This window comes from Numenius arquata, chromosome 24 (assembly GCF_964106895.1).
Source record: "Numenius arquata chromosome 24, bNumArq3.hap1.1, whole genome shotgun sequence".
Classification (NCBI taxonomy): Eukaryota; Metazoa; Chordata; class Aves; order Charadriiformes; family Scolopacidae; genus Numenius; species Numenius arquata.
In genome coordinates this window covers 2,907,648-2,924,395 of record NC_133599.1, presented here as the reverse complement: position 1 = coordinate 2,924,395, position 16,748 = coordinate 2,907,648, and the positions used below count along the sequence as shown (strand labels likewise).

Sequence of the window (16,748 nt, the reverse complement as noted above, 5' to 3'; positions counted from 1 at the left end):
AACAAGCTCCTTCAAAATTAATGTTTATCTGCTGTGAGTGGTACGGTTGTAATTTCCTTTCCATAGCTGGCTCCCTTCTCGGGAAGTGAGATCTGATCGTGGGACACGAGCCAGGCAGAGGTCAGACTGTTTGCCTAAAAGTGTGATTATTCCAGACATACACCAGAGCAAACGTGCTGATTCCTTAGGAAACAAGGTTTCCAAGAATAACTCGACACATCCTTAGCTGATAAAACCTTCAGACCAGAGACGTACTGCTTGTTCTGTTTAGGCTTTTATATGTGTTTTATCAGAGGACAGTTAGACCTCAGTCCTGCTGCCTGATGTGCTTAGAATCACAAAATGGTTTGGGTTGGAAGGGACCTTAAAGCCCCCCCCAGTGCCACCCCCTGCCCTGGGCAGGGACACCTCCCACCAGACCAGGTTGCTCCAAGTCCCCTCCAACCTGGCCTTGAACCCCTCCAGGGATGGGGCAGCCACAGCTTCTCTGGGCAACCTGGGCCAGGCTCTCACCACCCTCACAGCAAAGAAGTTCTTCCCCACATCTCATCTCCATCTCCCCTCTTTCAGTGTCAAACCCTTCCCCCTCCTCCTATGGCTCCCCTCCCTGACCAAGAGTCCCTCCCCAGCTTTCCTGGAGCCCCTTTAGGGACTGGAAGGGGCTCTAAGGTCTCCCCCGAGCCTTCTCTTCTCCAGGCTGAACCCCTCAACTCTCTCAGCCTGTCCTCACAGCAGAGGGGCTCCAGCCCTCAGATCGTTTTCGTGGCCCTCCGCTGGACCTGTTCCAACAGGTCCATGTCCTTCAGGGACAGTCGTTAGAGACAGTTGTGTGATTATCGCTCTCATCCCCTTTAAGGATGAAGAAAGAAGATGATGGTCTGACAATATATGGTGTGGCTGAGAAGGACCAAGGGGATTACACCTGCGTAGCCAGCACGGAGCTGGACAAGGACTTGGCTAAGGCGTACCTCACCGTGCTAGGTAAAGCTGTCCTCCCGGTGTCCTGACATGGGGCTTTATTTTTAATAGGACAGACTGACTTCAAGGTCAGACCGAAAGGGTGGTCTGTGACCGCAGAGTCGTCCTCTGGAGCAGCGATGCTCGGGGAGATGCTGGCAGAGCGGTTGTTCCCCCGCTGCAGGACTCGGCAAGGACGCGCTGCCTCATCTCCCCCTCAGACAATGGCACTGGATTCGAGTCGAAGGAAACCTGGGTTTGAAAAAGAAAAAAAAGACTAGTTATTACATACAGCTAAAAATATCCAAGTGGGGATGTTGAAGCTCTGCAAGAACAGTTCTAAATTTGTAAGTGGATTTAACTGAATGTCAGGCTGCTGAGCAGCACCCCTGGAAACCCGAGGGTGAGGGAGCCACTCCCAGCCTTGCCAGGTCCCCTTTTCAATACGGGGAGTGACAAAACTAAACCCATTCCCCCTACGAGATCTACTCACAGAACACAGATTTATTGGTCCCTTCTCCTGGCCACCTCAGATCTTGCTGACAAGCTGCGTTCATGGGAATGCCCCAACCTGCCAGCGCCACTGGCATGGACCTCCAGGGCCCTGCAAAAGTCAGAGCAGAGTATGAAATCTCCTGTCCCTAATAATTTGACTGGGCTTGATTTATTTCCCTTCCTTCTTCCCTAATTGCTAATTAACTCTCTAGCAGGCTGATGTTTCCCCCTTGCCATGTACTAGAAGTATGAATAAAGGTTTGTGGAGTATGCCTGGGGGGTCTCTGGGGGAAGGAGGTACCTTCCCTGGTCCCCAGGCAGGATTGGATCCTGCTGAAATCTGTAACTGTGTGTGTAACTTTATATTTGCCAGGTGCTCCTTTGGCCACCCAAGCTTAATGACTAAACTAACACCGTTAACAACCAATGTCTTACCTTGCAGCTGTCCCCGCTAACCGTTTGAGAGATTTACCTAAAGGTAATCATCACTAATTAATTCATTGCCTTTCTTTTTATTTTGTAAATTGATTTTGGTTTGCCTTGCCAATAACGCCAACAGAAAATGGAGGTGTAGTAGTTGAAAAAGCTGGGAGCTGATGCTTCCAAGTCCTGTCCATGTTGGCCTTGAAAACCCATCCAGATGGCTGTGGGTAGAAAGGTCCCGTGTCACATCATTTTTTGCCCCACAGTGCCAGAGCCAGAATCACCTTACCCATACCTGGAAACAGTGAGCCCTGATGGGAGAAAAAGAAAAATCACACTGAATCCCTTAACCTTTACCTGGAAAGAAGTTATTATTGTTATTGCATGAGCTGGCTCTGTGCGACCACATGGGTTGTGGCCAGATAAAGAAACCAGAATTGTGCCCAGAGCATTTCCAGCAAGTTTGTATTTTCATTGAGGGTTCGTGTCCTTTCTATTCCGTTTGCACTGATATTTTGGACAGCTGTGTGTAGTTTGCTGTAAGATCAGATATCCCCCTGCTAAGCCACTGTATCATGCTTCCACCACCAGATAGCATGAGTCGTACTGGGGGGTTTCATGGCAGGGCACAATTAGTACATGAGCACATTTGTATTTAAAAAATTGCACTGATGCACCAAGAGCTGCAGGAGGTGAATCGTGCCACAGAGCACGTGTCCTCCTGGGAGACACGGGGCTGGGCTAAGACGGCCAGGGCTTCCCCTCCCGGGAGAAGTGATGGGAACTGGGACTCCCAGCTCCTGGGACGATCCCAGCCTAATTTGTCTTGTTACTTGGCCAACAGAACGACCCGACCGGCCCCGTGACTTGGAGCTGACAGACCTGGCCGAGAGGAGCGTGCGGCTGACGTGGATCCCTGGCGATGACAATAACAGCCCCATCACAGGTCAGCAGCCGGACCCTCTGCCCCGTATCCATCCCAAAAACGGAGGGGAAACTTTTCCCTGTGAGCTGAACCCTTAACCCCACCTCTCCATCCTCTCCCCCAGACTACATCGTCCAGTTTGAGGAGGACCGGTTCCAACCTGGCATGTGGCACAACCACTCCAGGTACCCCGGGAGCGTCAACTCAGCCGTCCTGAGTCTCTCTCCTTATGTCAACTACCAGTTTCGGGTGATCGCGGTGAACGACGTGGGCAGCAGCCTGCCCAGCGTGCCCTCCGAACGATACCAGACCAACGGGGCACGTGAGTACCCTCTGCCCGGCCCCTCTTGCCGCGGTGACTTGAGGTTGTTCTTAGCATCTGGCCACCACTCTCCATGTAGACTCTTCCCTCATGGTGTCTGATCACGGCTCCTATAAGAGAAGGAGATCTACACAGGTGAGGGAATGAGCTGGGGTGAAATTTTATATATCACCTCCTCAAGCCCATGACTGATATTCTGCAGAGCAGTAAAACTTAAAACGGAAAGATTTAAGCAAAGGTCACTCCAGCAGATTCTGTTGAAGGAAAGCCCAGTTTCACCTTACAGAGAAGCTTTCTAAAGAAAGTCTTTCATCCTTTCTGACCACAGGAAGCCCAGAAGCCTCTTGGAAAATTAGACCTAAGTCTAAACGGGCCACAAGCAAAAGGCATTTTGTTTCCAAACTGCTAATTCACTGTCCACTGCTAGAGCTGGCCAGGAGCCCAGATCGATGCAGGAATAAAGTGTGCTCCAGTCCAAGACCAAGATTTAGGTCTTCACTTTGCGTGCCCGGTGCTTTGTACGTTGTCAAATACTTGGGAAAATTCATATGAGGAATTCACAAGCAGCTCAGTAGTTTTGCTGCATTTCTTAACGTAACCATGGCAGAGATACTTCTGCAATATCTGCTGGCACCTAGTGTTGGCTTTCAACATTACTCTTCTTGTTTCAGATTTCAAAGGTGTCAGACTCGGCTGCCGGGGTTGCTTTACAATGGCTGTCTTTCAAAGATTTAGGACATTTTGGAAAAAAAAAAAAAAAAAAGGCTCCTAAATAAATGGCCTGGTTTTCAAGAGTGCTGAGAGTCTCGTGTTCCATTAACCTGAATGGGAACTTCTGGAAAAATCAGGCCATTAACTTCTCTCTTGGAAGTACTTTTGGCTTGCACAGTAAAGGGTATTTAACTACTCAGATGGTTGTTTTTCAACATTATAAGCAGCATTATCTTTTTTTCAATGCAAATTCCAGGTCCTGAAATTAACCCAACAGGAGTTCAAGGTGCAGGGACTCAAAAAAACAACATGGAGATAACCTGGACGGTGAGTTCGTCTTTGATGCTCAACAGCCACTCAGCATCTTTCCATTCTGGCCACAGGTGCTGAGATATAGAGAACTCAGCACCTCTAGCACATGTGATGTACCCACAGGATACCATAACATTAATGGTCAGAAAGGAAACAAAAAGCAGAAGATTAATCTACAAGAAAGGTCAATGTTAGTGCCTAGAAGAAGGTTTGTGATAAAAACAGTAATTTGCAATGGTGTAAGCCAAAGAAAAGATGCTGGATCACAGACACAGGTTAGGGAGGATGCTCAAAGTCTGGTTCCTTAAGCAGTAAATAGGGCTTACAGACCAGCTCTTGCTTTTTTTCATGGACCAGCAGGTGTCATCCACAAATAAGCCAGCATCTGTAAGGAGGATAGAGATTGCAGTGGGAGTATGGATTGGAATACACAGATATGGTTCTTAGTCCTGCCTTGGGTCTGGAGGGCAAGGACTAGGTTAGGTATGTCTCCCTCTGGGAACAAAAGTATTGACCTCCTTTGAGATTCGCTGAAGGAGCACGAAATAAGAACCAGCTGCTGAACAGAACTTTTCAGAGCTCCATGGCAGAGAAATAGAGTTGCTCCTTCTCCTTCTCACTTTCTTTTTCTGTTTTGGTCTGTTAAGCCTCTGAATGCAACTCAAGCTTATGGGCCCAACCTCAGGTACATTGTGAGATGGAGGCGGAGGGAGCCCCGAGGGAGCTGGTACAACGAGACAGTGAAGGCACCCAGGCACGTCGTCTGGAACACACCCGTCTACGTACCCTACGAGATCAAAGTGCAGGCGGAGAATGACTTCGGTAGAGCACCGGAGCCTGACACCGTCATCGGCTATTCGGGGGAAGATTGTGAGTATTTTCTCAGCCAGAGATCGTAAGTGTTTCAGAAGGGCAGGATCCCACCCAAGGTCAATGGGTTGGCACCTGTGACCGGGACATGTTCACAGCACTGCTTGATCTGGCACAAAAATCCAGTTCCAGGCAGTGGAAGAAAGAGCTTTGGCCGTTAGATTCTGTTCCAGGCTCTGCCTACGTGACCCAAGTCACGTTAGACCCAAGGGTCACTTAGACACTTGCTTTCTCTAAGACCCAGTTAACACTTTGAGTATGGAAGATGGTAAGATTTCATTTAAGATGAGCCCTGGCTGTATTTCAATAAAGTGCATTAAATTTTTTTGCCCCTGACGCCTGTGGAGCACCGAGTTCATCTCAGATGAGGTGTGCTATGAATGGCCAAAAGGGCCTTGGTTGGACTGGACTGGATTCTTGTGCCTCTCTGATAAGGCCCCAGCTTGGGCTCCTGTTTGCAACACACCATTGGCTCAGCTTCTCTTGCTTTAAAATGGCCACATGGAATAGCAGCCAGCTCGTTTAACTCTCTTTTCACCTTCTTTCTGGGCTGCTGGTGTCACCTTCTGGACCTGTAGCATCCAAGACTCTAACTATGATTATCCTTATCCTGTTAGGATAATGTGGTTTGCTGCCAACAGCTATTTTGAAAAAAATATATCTATTATTTCCTCGCATTGCAGTGTTGGTGGGGGTCCCTGGCTGTGTGACTTTGGGATTACCGAGAAGGATGGTAGCCAAGCCATTTAACCATCAGTGGACTCTAGGCTTGAGGTCAAGGGGACACAAACAGGGCACAGCAATTTCAAGAAAATCTGCAATATTGGCACTGAGATAGCACGTACAACATATCCCCCGCCTGGACATCTTCGCCCAGAGGAGACAGGGCAATGGGAGGGAAAATGGGCAGACATGGTGGGAGTTGGGGTAAGAGCGGACCTCTGGAAGCAAAGAGGTTGGGAGGTTGTTACTGGAAAAGCTTCACAAGCACCCAACTGCACTGTCTCTGTATTACCTGTCTGTGCAATACCACGGTGGTTTTTTTTTCTAGTTTCAGTTGAGAACTTGTGCAATAATATTGAGTTTTGGGAGAATGTGAATGAGCCTGCACGTGTGTGCTTTACGCAGAGGTAAACCAGGGAGACCAGAGCTCCCCTCTCACACCCCAGATACAAATGTGTTCCTGCCTGTGTCTCGGGGGGTAGGACAAGTCAAAAAAAACAACTACTCAAATCGAAAACAAACAAAAAAAACCCTACTCCCTGCCCTGTCACGTCTGAATTGCTTCACAAATAACTGCAGATTTCTACACACAACAGGTGACCTGTAAAGAGGAGGTAAAAAAACCCAACTGGATCAGCAGCAGGTTCTGGCCAAATTCAGATTAACGGATGTGGAAATAATGGGTAATTTTGGAACTCTTGGGTCTAACAGTGGCCAGGCAGGTGCAGCGGGAGGGGGACGGATTTGCTGGTACCCCGTGGTGAGCCAGCCCCAGGGTGTAGGAAGCCCTGCTTGGAACTGGATCACCAATACTCTCATGATGGCTGGCTGAGTGAAATATGGGGATTTTTTTTTTCCCTCTTCCTGTGGGAGCACTGCTAAGAAAAACAATAGTCAGCTTTTAAAGCATGCACGTGTCAGGGAGAAAGCGAGGGGGACAGAGGTAAGTGATGCTATCCTGTGTATTCGCACAGTGGAAGGGTCTGCTCACCCCCGACGAGGGCAGCCAGGAAGCTGAGAACTGGCCTGTCGCTGCTGGTTTATGTTATCAAATTTGGAAATCCTCAGAAATTGAATACTGAATTGAAGGAGGGAGAAAAGGAGATGATTATCCCTGTGAAAACACTGCCGGGGTGCCCGCAGACGGCAGAGCTGGCATGCAGGGGAAACCCACGGCAAGGGGGGACAGAGGGGTGTCCGTCCGTCTGTCTGTCTGACCTCCAGGGTACCACTGGGTACCTAACGTATGCTCTGCTTTATCCCTGACTGCTCAGATCCCAAGGCTGCGCCTACGGATGTTAGGATAAGAGTTTTAAACAGCACTGCCATTGCTCTGACCTGGACCCGAGTGCACCTGGACACCATCCAGGGACAGCTCAAGGAGTACAGAGTGAGCAACCCCCCCAAATCCCATCGGCACTGACCAGTAACACAGCTAACCTTCTCACGAGCCGAGGTGGCCCCGGTGACGGAGCTGCCTGCCACGGGGATGACAAAAAACTCTCCTCCGGCCATCGGGACCCTTTTTGCCACGGTCGGGTGCAGAGCACAGGGGCTGAGCACCAGAAATGATGTGCCTTGGCTTTGCTCTTTGTGATGCCTGGAAGGGGCTGGGGACATCTCCCATTGCTCCCCCAGGGCTCGGTGCTGGGCTGGCTCTTCCCAGTGCCTCCCCGCAGGATCTGGGGTGCTCAGGCAAAGCAAGGGGGGCTGCCCTTGAGCACCCAGAGAGGGACTCAGGGGTGGGGGGGTGGGGGGGCATCCTCCACATGCAGTGAGGTGTCTCCTGGCTCTAGAGCTGCCCAGAACCACGAGCTGTGGCTGGCTCTGGTGGGGGAACGACCTCAGACAGGTACAAACAGGCTAGTTTTTGTGTCATCCCCAAAGGACCCACATCGTCTTTTAATGAACACCAACCCCCGCAAAGCCTAAACCCAGCGGTTCGTACTAACTGGCGACTAAAGACAGCATGGATCCTCTTTGTTCGTTATAATACCAGTAAAACACCAGTATTTACGTACAGAGGAGAAACCCTGTTCAAAACAAGCAAAAATCTGGACAGAGCCCCTTCTAGCAGAGTTTAAGACGTTACCAAAAGCGTGTGTCCCACAAACAGTTGTAACATTTCAAATCCAATAATCTGCTGGGCATAAAGAAAGCTCCCTGGGTACTGCTTTCTTCTTCTTTTTTTTTAATCTGCCCCTGCTCTGTCATTCCGGTCTATTTTCTGAATGAATCTTATTTCGGCATGAAATAAGATTAACAGTCAGGGCTTCGAACGGGAGACTTTCCAAGTCCAGACTTTCCTTTGTGCCTGGACGTGTGTCCCCCTTCCCTTGTGGACCGCGACGGTACTAACCGGGGTAGAACGGGGGGGTGTGTGTGTGTCACTCGGTGCCTTGCACTCGGTAGCCAGAAATGGCTCTTTGTAGCCTGAGCTTATTTGGTTTTACTCTGGGACCTTTGGTAAGCACTTAACCCCACGCTCATCCTCTTCCTCGGGTAACACCACTGACCTGCCTCGCTGGGGTGGGGGGGACGTGGAGCTTCATTAATTGCTCTAAAAAGCTTCTGCAGCCCAGAGCTGCTCTTTGGAAAAGCAAAGTTTTGCTCTGCTTTGTTAACGAAAAAAAACAACAACAAACAACCACAATTGCACTTAAATGGGAAAAGCTTCACTTGCCATGCATGTTTCTTGAAGGCCTATTTCTGGAGAGACAGTAGTTTGCTGAAGAACCTGTGGGTCTCCAAAAAACGGCAGTATGTGAGTTTTCCTGGAGACCGAAACCGGGGCATAGTGTCCCGGCTGTTTCCTTACAGCAACTACAAGCTTGAGATGGTTGTAACCAACGGGCGAGGAGATGGGCCACGCAGTGAAGTTAAGGAGTTCCCCACACCAGAAGGAGGTATGTTCTCAGGGGGGGATGTACAGGCACCGTCCCTCGGACACGTGCTGGGAGAGGTTTGGGTGGTTCGGCTCCGCAGAGCGGACCGGGAGCCACGATGCTGCCGGGGAGATGCTCTAGGGACCATTTTTAGCTGAGCCTGGGCAGCATCACCCCCTTTGTCACCGCGGGGTAGGTGACATCTCCGCAGCTACACCTAAAGCGAACTCCCGGCACCGTCCCATCAATCTAAACATCCCCTTCAGGTACTTTGAACACATCAGCGGGTCTCTCTTAGGCTGAACAAGGGAAACGTTGGCGGAGCCCTTCAGCCGTGCCCTTCAGCTGCCACCCGACCGGCAAATGTCACCCCACCTCCCCGAGCGGCGGGGCGCTGAAACGGGAGGGAATATATTCATCGTGCGCAGCAAAAGGCAGTAAAATCTCTCTCTAAGACCTAAGTACTTTCGTTCTGAAAGGACGGCACTAATACCCCCGTCAGGCTTTTAAGGCGAGAGCGCCTCATTCTTCTGTTTAAAGAGCGTGTGTCAAGGATGAACTTGAGATTTTAATTTTCTTGCTGTGACCAGAGCTATTTATAGACACGCCAATAACTTTTTGTTGGAGCTGCACTTTCAGTGCCTGGCAAAGAACCTTCCTAGAGCACAGATGTTTTTTGGCACAGTATGTTACAAAAACGCAAGAGGAGAAAACAGTAGAGACTGGGAAAAAATTTCCATCTCAAGTAACACAAAATGCTTCGGGATCTCCCTCTTCCTCTTCCTCCTATTCCTGCTGTACGAGAACAGCATCCCTCAGGCCCGTCTCCTTCTTCCTTAGCATTTTCTGGATGCTGTCACTATTTTCTAAGGATTTTCAATTGACCGGCCACAATTAAGCTTGATTAAAAAGAAAGGACTCTGTTCCAGTCAGGCAGGTTTGGAGTCGGGTGCATTCTGACTCTGCTGCTTCCCTCTGTGCTAGCGGGAGAGAGAATTTGGGGTAGACACATGCATTTGGTTTTGGTTTTTTTTTCCTTTTAATGACTCTATATTGATGTTCAGGAGATTGAATGATATTCTGCAAAACTTCAGTTTGAAAAAAACCTTCTGTTTAAAAAACCAAATCGCCAATCTCTCAGGTCAGAGAGCCGAGTTCTTTCCCCCGTCAAGACACTGCAATTACGAGTAAACCAGGAGAACAATTGAATTCAAGAATGTATAACGCTTTCCTTCCTTTACTAGCTTTGACTAAGTCATAAAAGCAGCCGTTCCTCAGGGTAAGGACCATGGTATATGTGCACCAGCTCCCTCTTACAGGTCTCAAGGCATTAATAACACAGAGATGCTTTGCGATAAGAGAAGCTGCTACAATATCTTTCACTGTTCCAACAGATAAATAGCTGAGATGTAAATGATGGGCAGGGTGGGGGCTGTAAACAAGACCAGTAAAGTATAAAAATATATATATACACAGATATATCTCAATATATACATACACAAATATATTTAAAAATATATATATACATAAATATATTAAAAAATATATATATAAAAAAACATACGGAAGTGGGACATGAACACTCTCACAGCTCCGCTTCACAGCTGTAGCATCTTTTGCGCTGGGGGGCAGTGGTCCCAGTGGTCCCAGCAGGGTCGGCGCTGGGGTTGCATGCCGAGCTGCTCCGGTTCCTGCTCCTTGCACACCCGCTGCTGCAAACCCGGGGCTGGCGCATGGTTCCTGGCACAGATTCTCGTTCAATCGGTTTCTGCCTGTTAGAGTGTGTGTGTGTGTGTTTACCTGTGTGTGTGTATTCGTGGGTGTCTTGAATGTATCGGTCAGTCCGCGATGCGTACAGTATTGTAAGGTATGTTATCTTGTGTGTTTTTTCTTCTTTCCCCCTCCTCCCTGGTCCCATCCTCCTCCCAAGTGCCCAGCTCCCCCAGGTATTTAAGAATCCGACAGCCCAATCTGGAAAGCATCAATCTGGAGTGGGATCACCCAGAGCATCCCAACGGAGTCCTCACGGGATACAACCTTAGATATCAAGCCTGTACGTTCCACCCCTTATCTTCTTAGTGATAATCATTAAGTCAATAGCTATTTTCCTCGCTGCTAATTGCCCCCTCACCTAGCACAGAAAGCTCTCTGGGCGGATTTTCACCACGAGATGAGAGGTGCTGGTGCTGGAGAGGGGTCCTGGGGCGGTGCTGGGTGGCTGCAGTTAACCAGGGAGGGCGGCGGGTGCTCAGCGCTTCTCCAGACTCGGCCACCAAAGGGAAAGAAGTTTGATTTCTGGTTTAGAAAGACCTTTAAGCGCAGTCTGAGTAGTTTACGTGCTCACTCTGGCTACATGAGAAATGCTGCACGCTCTGCCGAGCCCAGAGCGATGCCCAGGGCAGCACAGCCTGGCACTTGTCCTCTGCCCTTCCTTGGCCACCTCTACAACCCCAAATGTCCCCACTAGCAGGTCCCCCAGCCAAAAAGTCACCAGCTGCCCTAGATTTTAGTGTATTTAACATCTCTGAGCACATGTGGCCCCCCCCACCGACTGCCCGTCGGTCCTGGGGGCGAGGGGATGAGGGAGACAGCACAGTGTTTCTGCAACAAGGCTGAAGCCACCACGACCTGCCTTTCCTCCCCAGTTAACGGAACCAAAACGGGCCAAACCCTGGTAGAGAACTTCTCTCCCAATCAGACAAGGTTCACCCTGCAGAGGACAGACCCCATCTCGCGCTATCGCTTCTTCCTGCGCGCACGGACCCAGGTGGGAGAAGGAGAAGCCATAGTGGAGGAGTCACCAGCTTTGCTGAACGAAGGTATGTGGGGCAGCAGCAGCTCCTGGCTTTGCTGTGGGGCTCGGGGGGGGGGTGATGTTACATGTGTCAGCCAAAAACTGCAGGCCAGAGAATCGGGTGGTCCAAAGAACCACCAGTAGAAGACAGTAACTGGTGCAGAGCTACTATTTAGTGCAGAGATAGAGAGATGAGTGACCGGAACCGAATACTGCAGCAGAAATGCTGGTGACCGGGGGACTGTCCTGTGCTCTGGGGACCATCTTGCTGTCCTGTGTTCCTCACGTGCCCTGCAGCAGGAGGGCATCTTGCTCTCCTCTTGCAAGAGGTGAAGCTCTAATCTGCCCCTCTGCAGTCCCTGCAGGAGCTAAATAACGGGCAGATGTGGGTGATTTTTATGCGTCTCGAAGGGGTGCATCAGCTGCAGCCTCTGGGCAGGGAACCCCAGGCAGGGGCTACGGTGCCACTTCCCTGTCACCCCACAACCAGCGGTTGACCTGACCCTCCAGAGCGAAGCCCCAACTCCCAGATTCATAATAAGATAAAACGCCCATTGTGGGACATTCATCAAACTAAGTGAAAGTTCAGGAGCCCTGAGGGAACTCGTGGAGACAAAAGCTGGCTCTTTCCTTTCTTTAGCGTTTGCTAAAAGACCTATGATTTGGTTAGTGCTCTGATTTAATGGGGTTTTTGTCTCCTTTCCTCCATCTCCCCCTCCCCAACTAATGGCTCTGAGTAGAAAAAGTAATTCCTACTGATGACCCAGTGGAAATGAAATGCTTCCCGACACCTCTTAAGTGGGCTCCAGCATGGCTAGTTGCCGTGTCAGGATGGGAGATGGGGCTGTGTATGCGATGGGAAAAAAAAAAAAAAAAAAATCTGCTAAGTTACACCCTGGCAAACCTGAGAGGGGTCACGTCATTGCTTTAAAAAGGAGCTTTGCTGAAGAAACCACACAGGGATCAGACTGAAGGTGTCGATGGTGATAGTCAATAGTTTTAGTTGTTTCATGTATGTTTGCTTTACTGGGTTTGCTTCCATGTGCTGAAAATATGGACTGTTAGGAGAGCACAGCTAAATAATAGCCATAACTGACCGCTGTTGTACGTTGCTTAACTGGTTGTATCGGGAAATAGCAGGTAGAGCACACGCCAGCCTGACAAGGTAAGGGTCCCTGGCCAAAGGGGACACGGACGGGTGGTGGCACCCAGGGACGAGCGGCTGCCACTCAGCAAAAGGACAAAGCATTGGCCGTTAAGCAATGAGAAAAAACTGAAGAGTCAAATCCCGGTTTGAAGTTCTAGAAATACGGCAAAGTTTGACCTCAAAACACGAGACCCTGAGGTGCAACACGACAGAGGAGAGTCCTGCTAATGACAGGCGTGGAGGTACAATTAGCAGCTCTAAGTGCCCACTCTGGTGTGAAGGTACCTGCTGTAACGCTACAAAAGATGAGTTTGGAATTTAAAAAAAAAAAAAAGCAGACTAAGAAAACTAAACCCATTAATGCATTCAGAGGTGGTTTTCTGCTTGCCAGACTCATTCACCTGAGCAGTCTGAATAAAACACATCCCTCTGGTGCTCTGCACCTCGGGCTCCAACCCACACAAGGCAGGACAAGCTCTGATGTTAGAATTACACCAGAAAAAAACTAAGGCGAAATTCGGAGTGTCAAAACCGGTCCTTGCTGGGATTAGATATAAGCACCTGCTTAAGCACTTTGCTTTATCGACACCACTGGCCTCGCTGCGGCAGAGCTGGTGTGTGTTTAACCAATAATCTCCATCTCCAAGGGGACGTCCCTGCTCTCCCTGCCCTGCTCGAGCGGCTGGGATGCACAGGAGGGTGACGGGTCGCAGCTAATTCATTTATTCCTTCTCTCTCAAGTCTCTGGTGACTGTGTGCAAGTGGTCCCCGAGTCTCTCGTCGGTGTGTTCTGGTTGTTTTATATATTCCTCTGTTTTCTCTTCCCTTCTCTCCTATGCTCTCCTCGTATTCCCCTCTCTATCCTTGGCGCTGCCCTCTGAAGCCACGCCAACCCCAGGTACCGTACCAGCCGGAGGAGGTAACAGGCATGGGGGCAAGGTTCACTCTGCTCGCTCGGGTGTGCTGGCAATTAAGCATGCACTCCGTTAACCCTTTCAATGGGAAGGTGAAGTGTCAGGAGCCTAAATTGGACATACGAAACGGCGGCAGGTAAAATGAAGCCCCGCAGGCAGCAGGGATTAGGGCAGGATCCACCGGTGGGGGGGAGTCTGAAAAGATTAAAACATCTCCGAGCGGGGCTTAACAGCCTCCCGGACACCTAATGATGGTGAAACCCACCAAACGCCGCAGCTGCCACAAGCAAAAATGAGAGACAAGTATCCGTTTTGAAGAGTTTGATTTTTTTAATCCCAGGTCTGCACAAAGCCCTCGCCCTTTTTAAACCTCAACATCCTCACCCTGCGAAATACAGATTTCCCAGCCCTCCCCGACTCACCGGTGCCTGACCGGGCTATTTAAACTGCATTTTTAGACCCGGGAGCCTGTATTATCACTGCTGGAGCCGCTGCCTCCCTGGGCCAGGCAGGTCGGGGCTGCAGCCCCCGGGCACCACAAGCCCCACATCTCCCCAGGGCTCTTCTAGGGCTGCCAGGGCTTTGGGACAGGAGAAGCCTTTTGTTTCCAGGTGCCCATTGAAAGGGTTAAGGACGATGTTTGTGCCACAGCTGTGCATGTCTGCATGCGAGGCTATTGCTGGCTTTGCCCTCGATTGCGAATTTCTACGGCAGTGTTGAAGCAGAGAGAAAACTGAAAACTCTTAAGGGGGGGGTGTGTGTGTGTGTGTGCAGCATCTCTACCTGCTTCCAAGGAAACTCAAATCCGCAGTTGCCCAGTGTCAACCCTGCAAAGTCCAAAGCATAAGCACAACTTCTGGTTGCCCAAAGAAGGACATCCACCTCTTACGAAAACTGCAGAAGTGCCTTTTCCCTCCCCACCCCTTTGAGCCGATATTTCAGGAGCGGGGACAGCCCTGTGACCGAGCTCAGAAGGGGACAGTGGCAGTGCCAGGGGGTGCAGCCGGCCAAAATGGACCCCGAATGCTGCAGAAAAGCTTTTGGTCTGGAGCACCAGCACTCGTTTGCCCTGCACCAAGGGCTCTGTAAGAGGTCGAGCTTTGCCTTTGCTGGACACAGCCCTGGGGCTCCCCAGGGAGGAACAGCTTCCCAGGGAAGGCTCTTCCCAAGGGATACAGGGGCAGGACCCGCTCTCTGCACCTGTAGGTTTTGCTTTCCTACCTCATAGATGTTTCTCCTCCTTTCATTTTGTTGCAGTGATGTCTCTCTACCCAATATAATTTTGCCTTTTTTTTTTTTTTTTTTCCCTTTCTGAATAGATGGCCGATCTTTTTTCTTACTATATTTTTCTCTTCCTGAAAAAAACAAACCATGGGGTAACAGATTGGTCTGCGTTGGGTGGTGGGAAACTGAAAACAGACACAACCTTTTGGCTTCGAGGAGCTGTGTCCTCTGAGCCCAGGAGGGCTCTTTTGCTGCTATAGCTCGTACTTCAGCCAGGGTTTAGCTTATCCACAAGAGTCTGGATTCTCTTTGTGGATCAGGATCACCTTCCAAAGAGCTTTTCTACTTTCAGTGGATATTGCTGAACTTTGAAAACACAACGTGATCTCTTTATCCTTCCAGCATCATATCACTTCAGGTGTCATTTCCTATACCACTGGACACCAGATAAATGAATTGCCATTTAAAGGATAATTTTACAAGAACAGAGCCCCCTGGTCACCCACCCCTCTATTTTTTACCTTCTGCTAGGAGAAATAGTAAAGAGAAAAGATAGACCAGAGCTGAAAGACACCTTAAGAGTCAGTAAGTGGAGTAGTAGGTCGTTAAGTGCTAACTCAGCCCCATCCACAGCTTCCTCGCCGTGCCAGGCTCCGGCAGGAGACACCAAGGCGCTATAAGCCCTAGGAAGATCCAGCACACATCCTTGTCTTGCTCTTGAGCTGGATGTCATTTCTCGTTAGGACACGGGGCGGGCGCAGGAGCTGTTACACAATTCGAGCGGTGTTTGTCCCGAGAGGCTGTTTCTCTTCCTAACAAGTACGGGGTTCGAGTGAAATACTGTTTGACCTTTCTCGGAAGATTTATCTCCGCTCAGTGACCTAGATTTTGTAGATTTTATGGATTCACAGTGCAAGTTGTCTTAAATTGCAGTAAAACGCTCTAGTGCCATGGGCTGCTGGCACTAGAAAAAATAAAATAAAAAGGTCTTTTTTTTTTTCTAGGAGTAACCTTACGTATACAGGGTCGTAGCTGTTTTGTGTGTGTGTGAGAAACGGGACCAGCTTGATGAAATCAAAGTGAAGTGCAGGGACTTTCCCTTAGGAAAGGTTTTACTTTTCCTAAGCCAGATCCAGACAAAGGGAGAGGTGATGTGGGAAAAGAGGGGACATCTAAAAAGGGCTCTCATTTATGCTATGAATGAGAAAAAAACCCACAAAACCAGATTCTATACTGCCCATGTGTATGAAAAAACTTCATCAGGGACCATAAGGAGTATTGGTCTTAGACTTTAAGGAAAAAAGCATTGACTTTTCTCCGCTCCCTTCTTGCCTCTCCATAATTGTGAATCGGAGGAGAAAGATCCCATTGTTCGTTGTAGAAACGACGGCAGCAGAAACAGAGGGAACTGCTGAGCCCTCTCTTTTAGAGGCCACTCAATCGCTCCTTTCTATTCTTGAATTTCTTACAGCTATCAGATTTGGAACACTTTATCTTTATGGTAAAGACTTTGCACTTTCCTTCTCTTGCTAAAAACTGGGAGAGGGCGAGAAGAAAAAAAAAAATGTCTGAAAACGTATTTGGCTAATCATCAAAATTCATGAAAAATTAATCAAATTTCTCCAAGCCTAATTATTTTGTAGACACACACACAAGGGAAAGCTGTTACTACAGCCTAACAACACATTAAAAGCACCTTTAAATAATTAAAGAGCAGTATGGATGTGTATTGTTTCCTGTATTTTGCAAAAAAAACTCATGAAAAATTACTCCCTGAACTGCTATGCTGCTCAGAGCAGGACTCGAGTCCCTCTTTAAATATCCCCCTTTTGCTTTTATGAGTCTTGATATGATTCTTCCTGAATCTGTCTGAGCCTCAGAGTTTTTGTGTGAGGTTTGGGCCCTTTTTTCCTGGCCCATTCACAGTCATAGGAGCCAAGGGGCAGCAGAAAGCTGAAAGTCTCCTCCTCCAAGCATCTCTCTCGTTACTTAGCCGATTAATTGCTCCAGCCAGACCGCTGCATCCCCTGTCCATTATAACAGCCC

At 49.2% G+C, this 16,748-nt stretch overlaps 1 protein-coding gene across 10 annotated transcripts in view; it reads left to right on the top strand.

The window, feature by feature from the left end:
* Nucleotides 1-16,748, top strand: part of NFASC (neurofascin) — a 54,060-nt gene that overhangs the window by 16,893 nt on the left and 20,419 nt on the right. For 3 of the 10 annotated variants that reach the window (XM_074163156.1, XM_074163155.1, XM_074163152.1), the window contains exons 14-22: nucleotides 857-981; nucleotides 1,895-1,930; nucleotides 2,720-2,821; nucleotides 2,925-3,122; nucleotides 4,090-4,160; nucleotides 4,793-5,015; nucleotides 10,554-10,676; nucleotides 11,269-11,442; nucleotides 13,448-13,462. In XM_074163156.1, the coding sequence (XP_074019257.1) occupies nucleotides 857-981; nucleotides 1,895-1,930; nucleotides 2,720-2,821; nucleotides 2,925-3,122; nucleotides 4,090-4,160; nucleotides 4,793-5,015; nucleotides 10,554-10,676; nucleotides 11,269-11,442; nucleotides 13,448-13,462 (1,067 nt within the window). Of the gene's footprint in view, nucleotides 1-856; nucleotides 982-1,894; nucleotides 1,931-2,719; nucleotides 2,822-2,924; nucleotides 3,123-4,089; nucleotides 4,161-4,792; nucleotides 5,016-7,012; nucleotides 7,129-8,439; nucleotides 8,645-10,553; nucleotides 10,677-11,268; nucleotides 11,443-13,447; nucleotides 13,463-16,748 lie in introns of all 10 variants that reach the window. The other 7 variants (XM_074163158.1, XM_074163151.1, XM_074163159.1 and 4 more) reach the window with 5 other exon arrangements.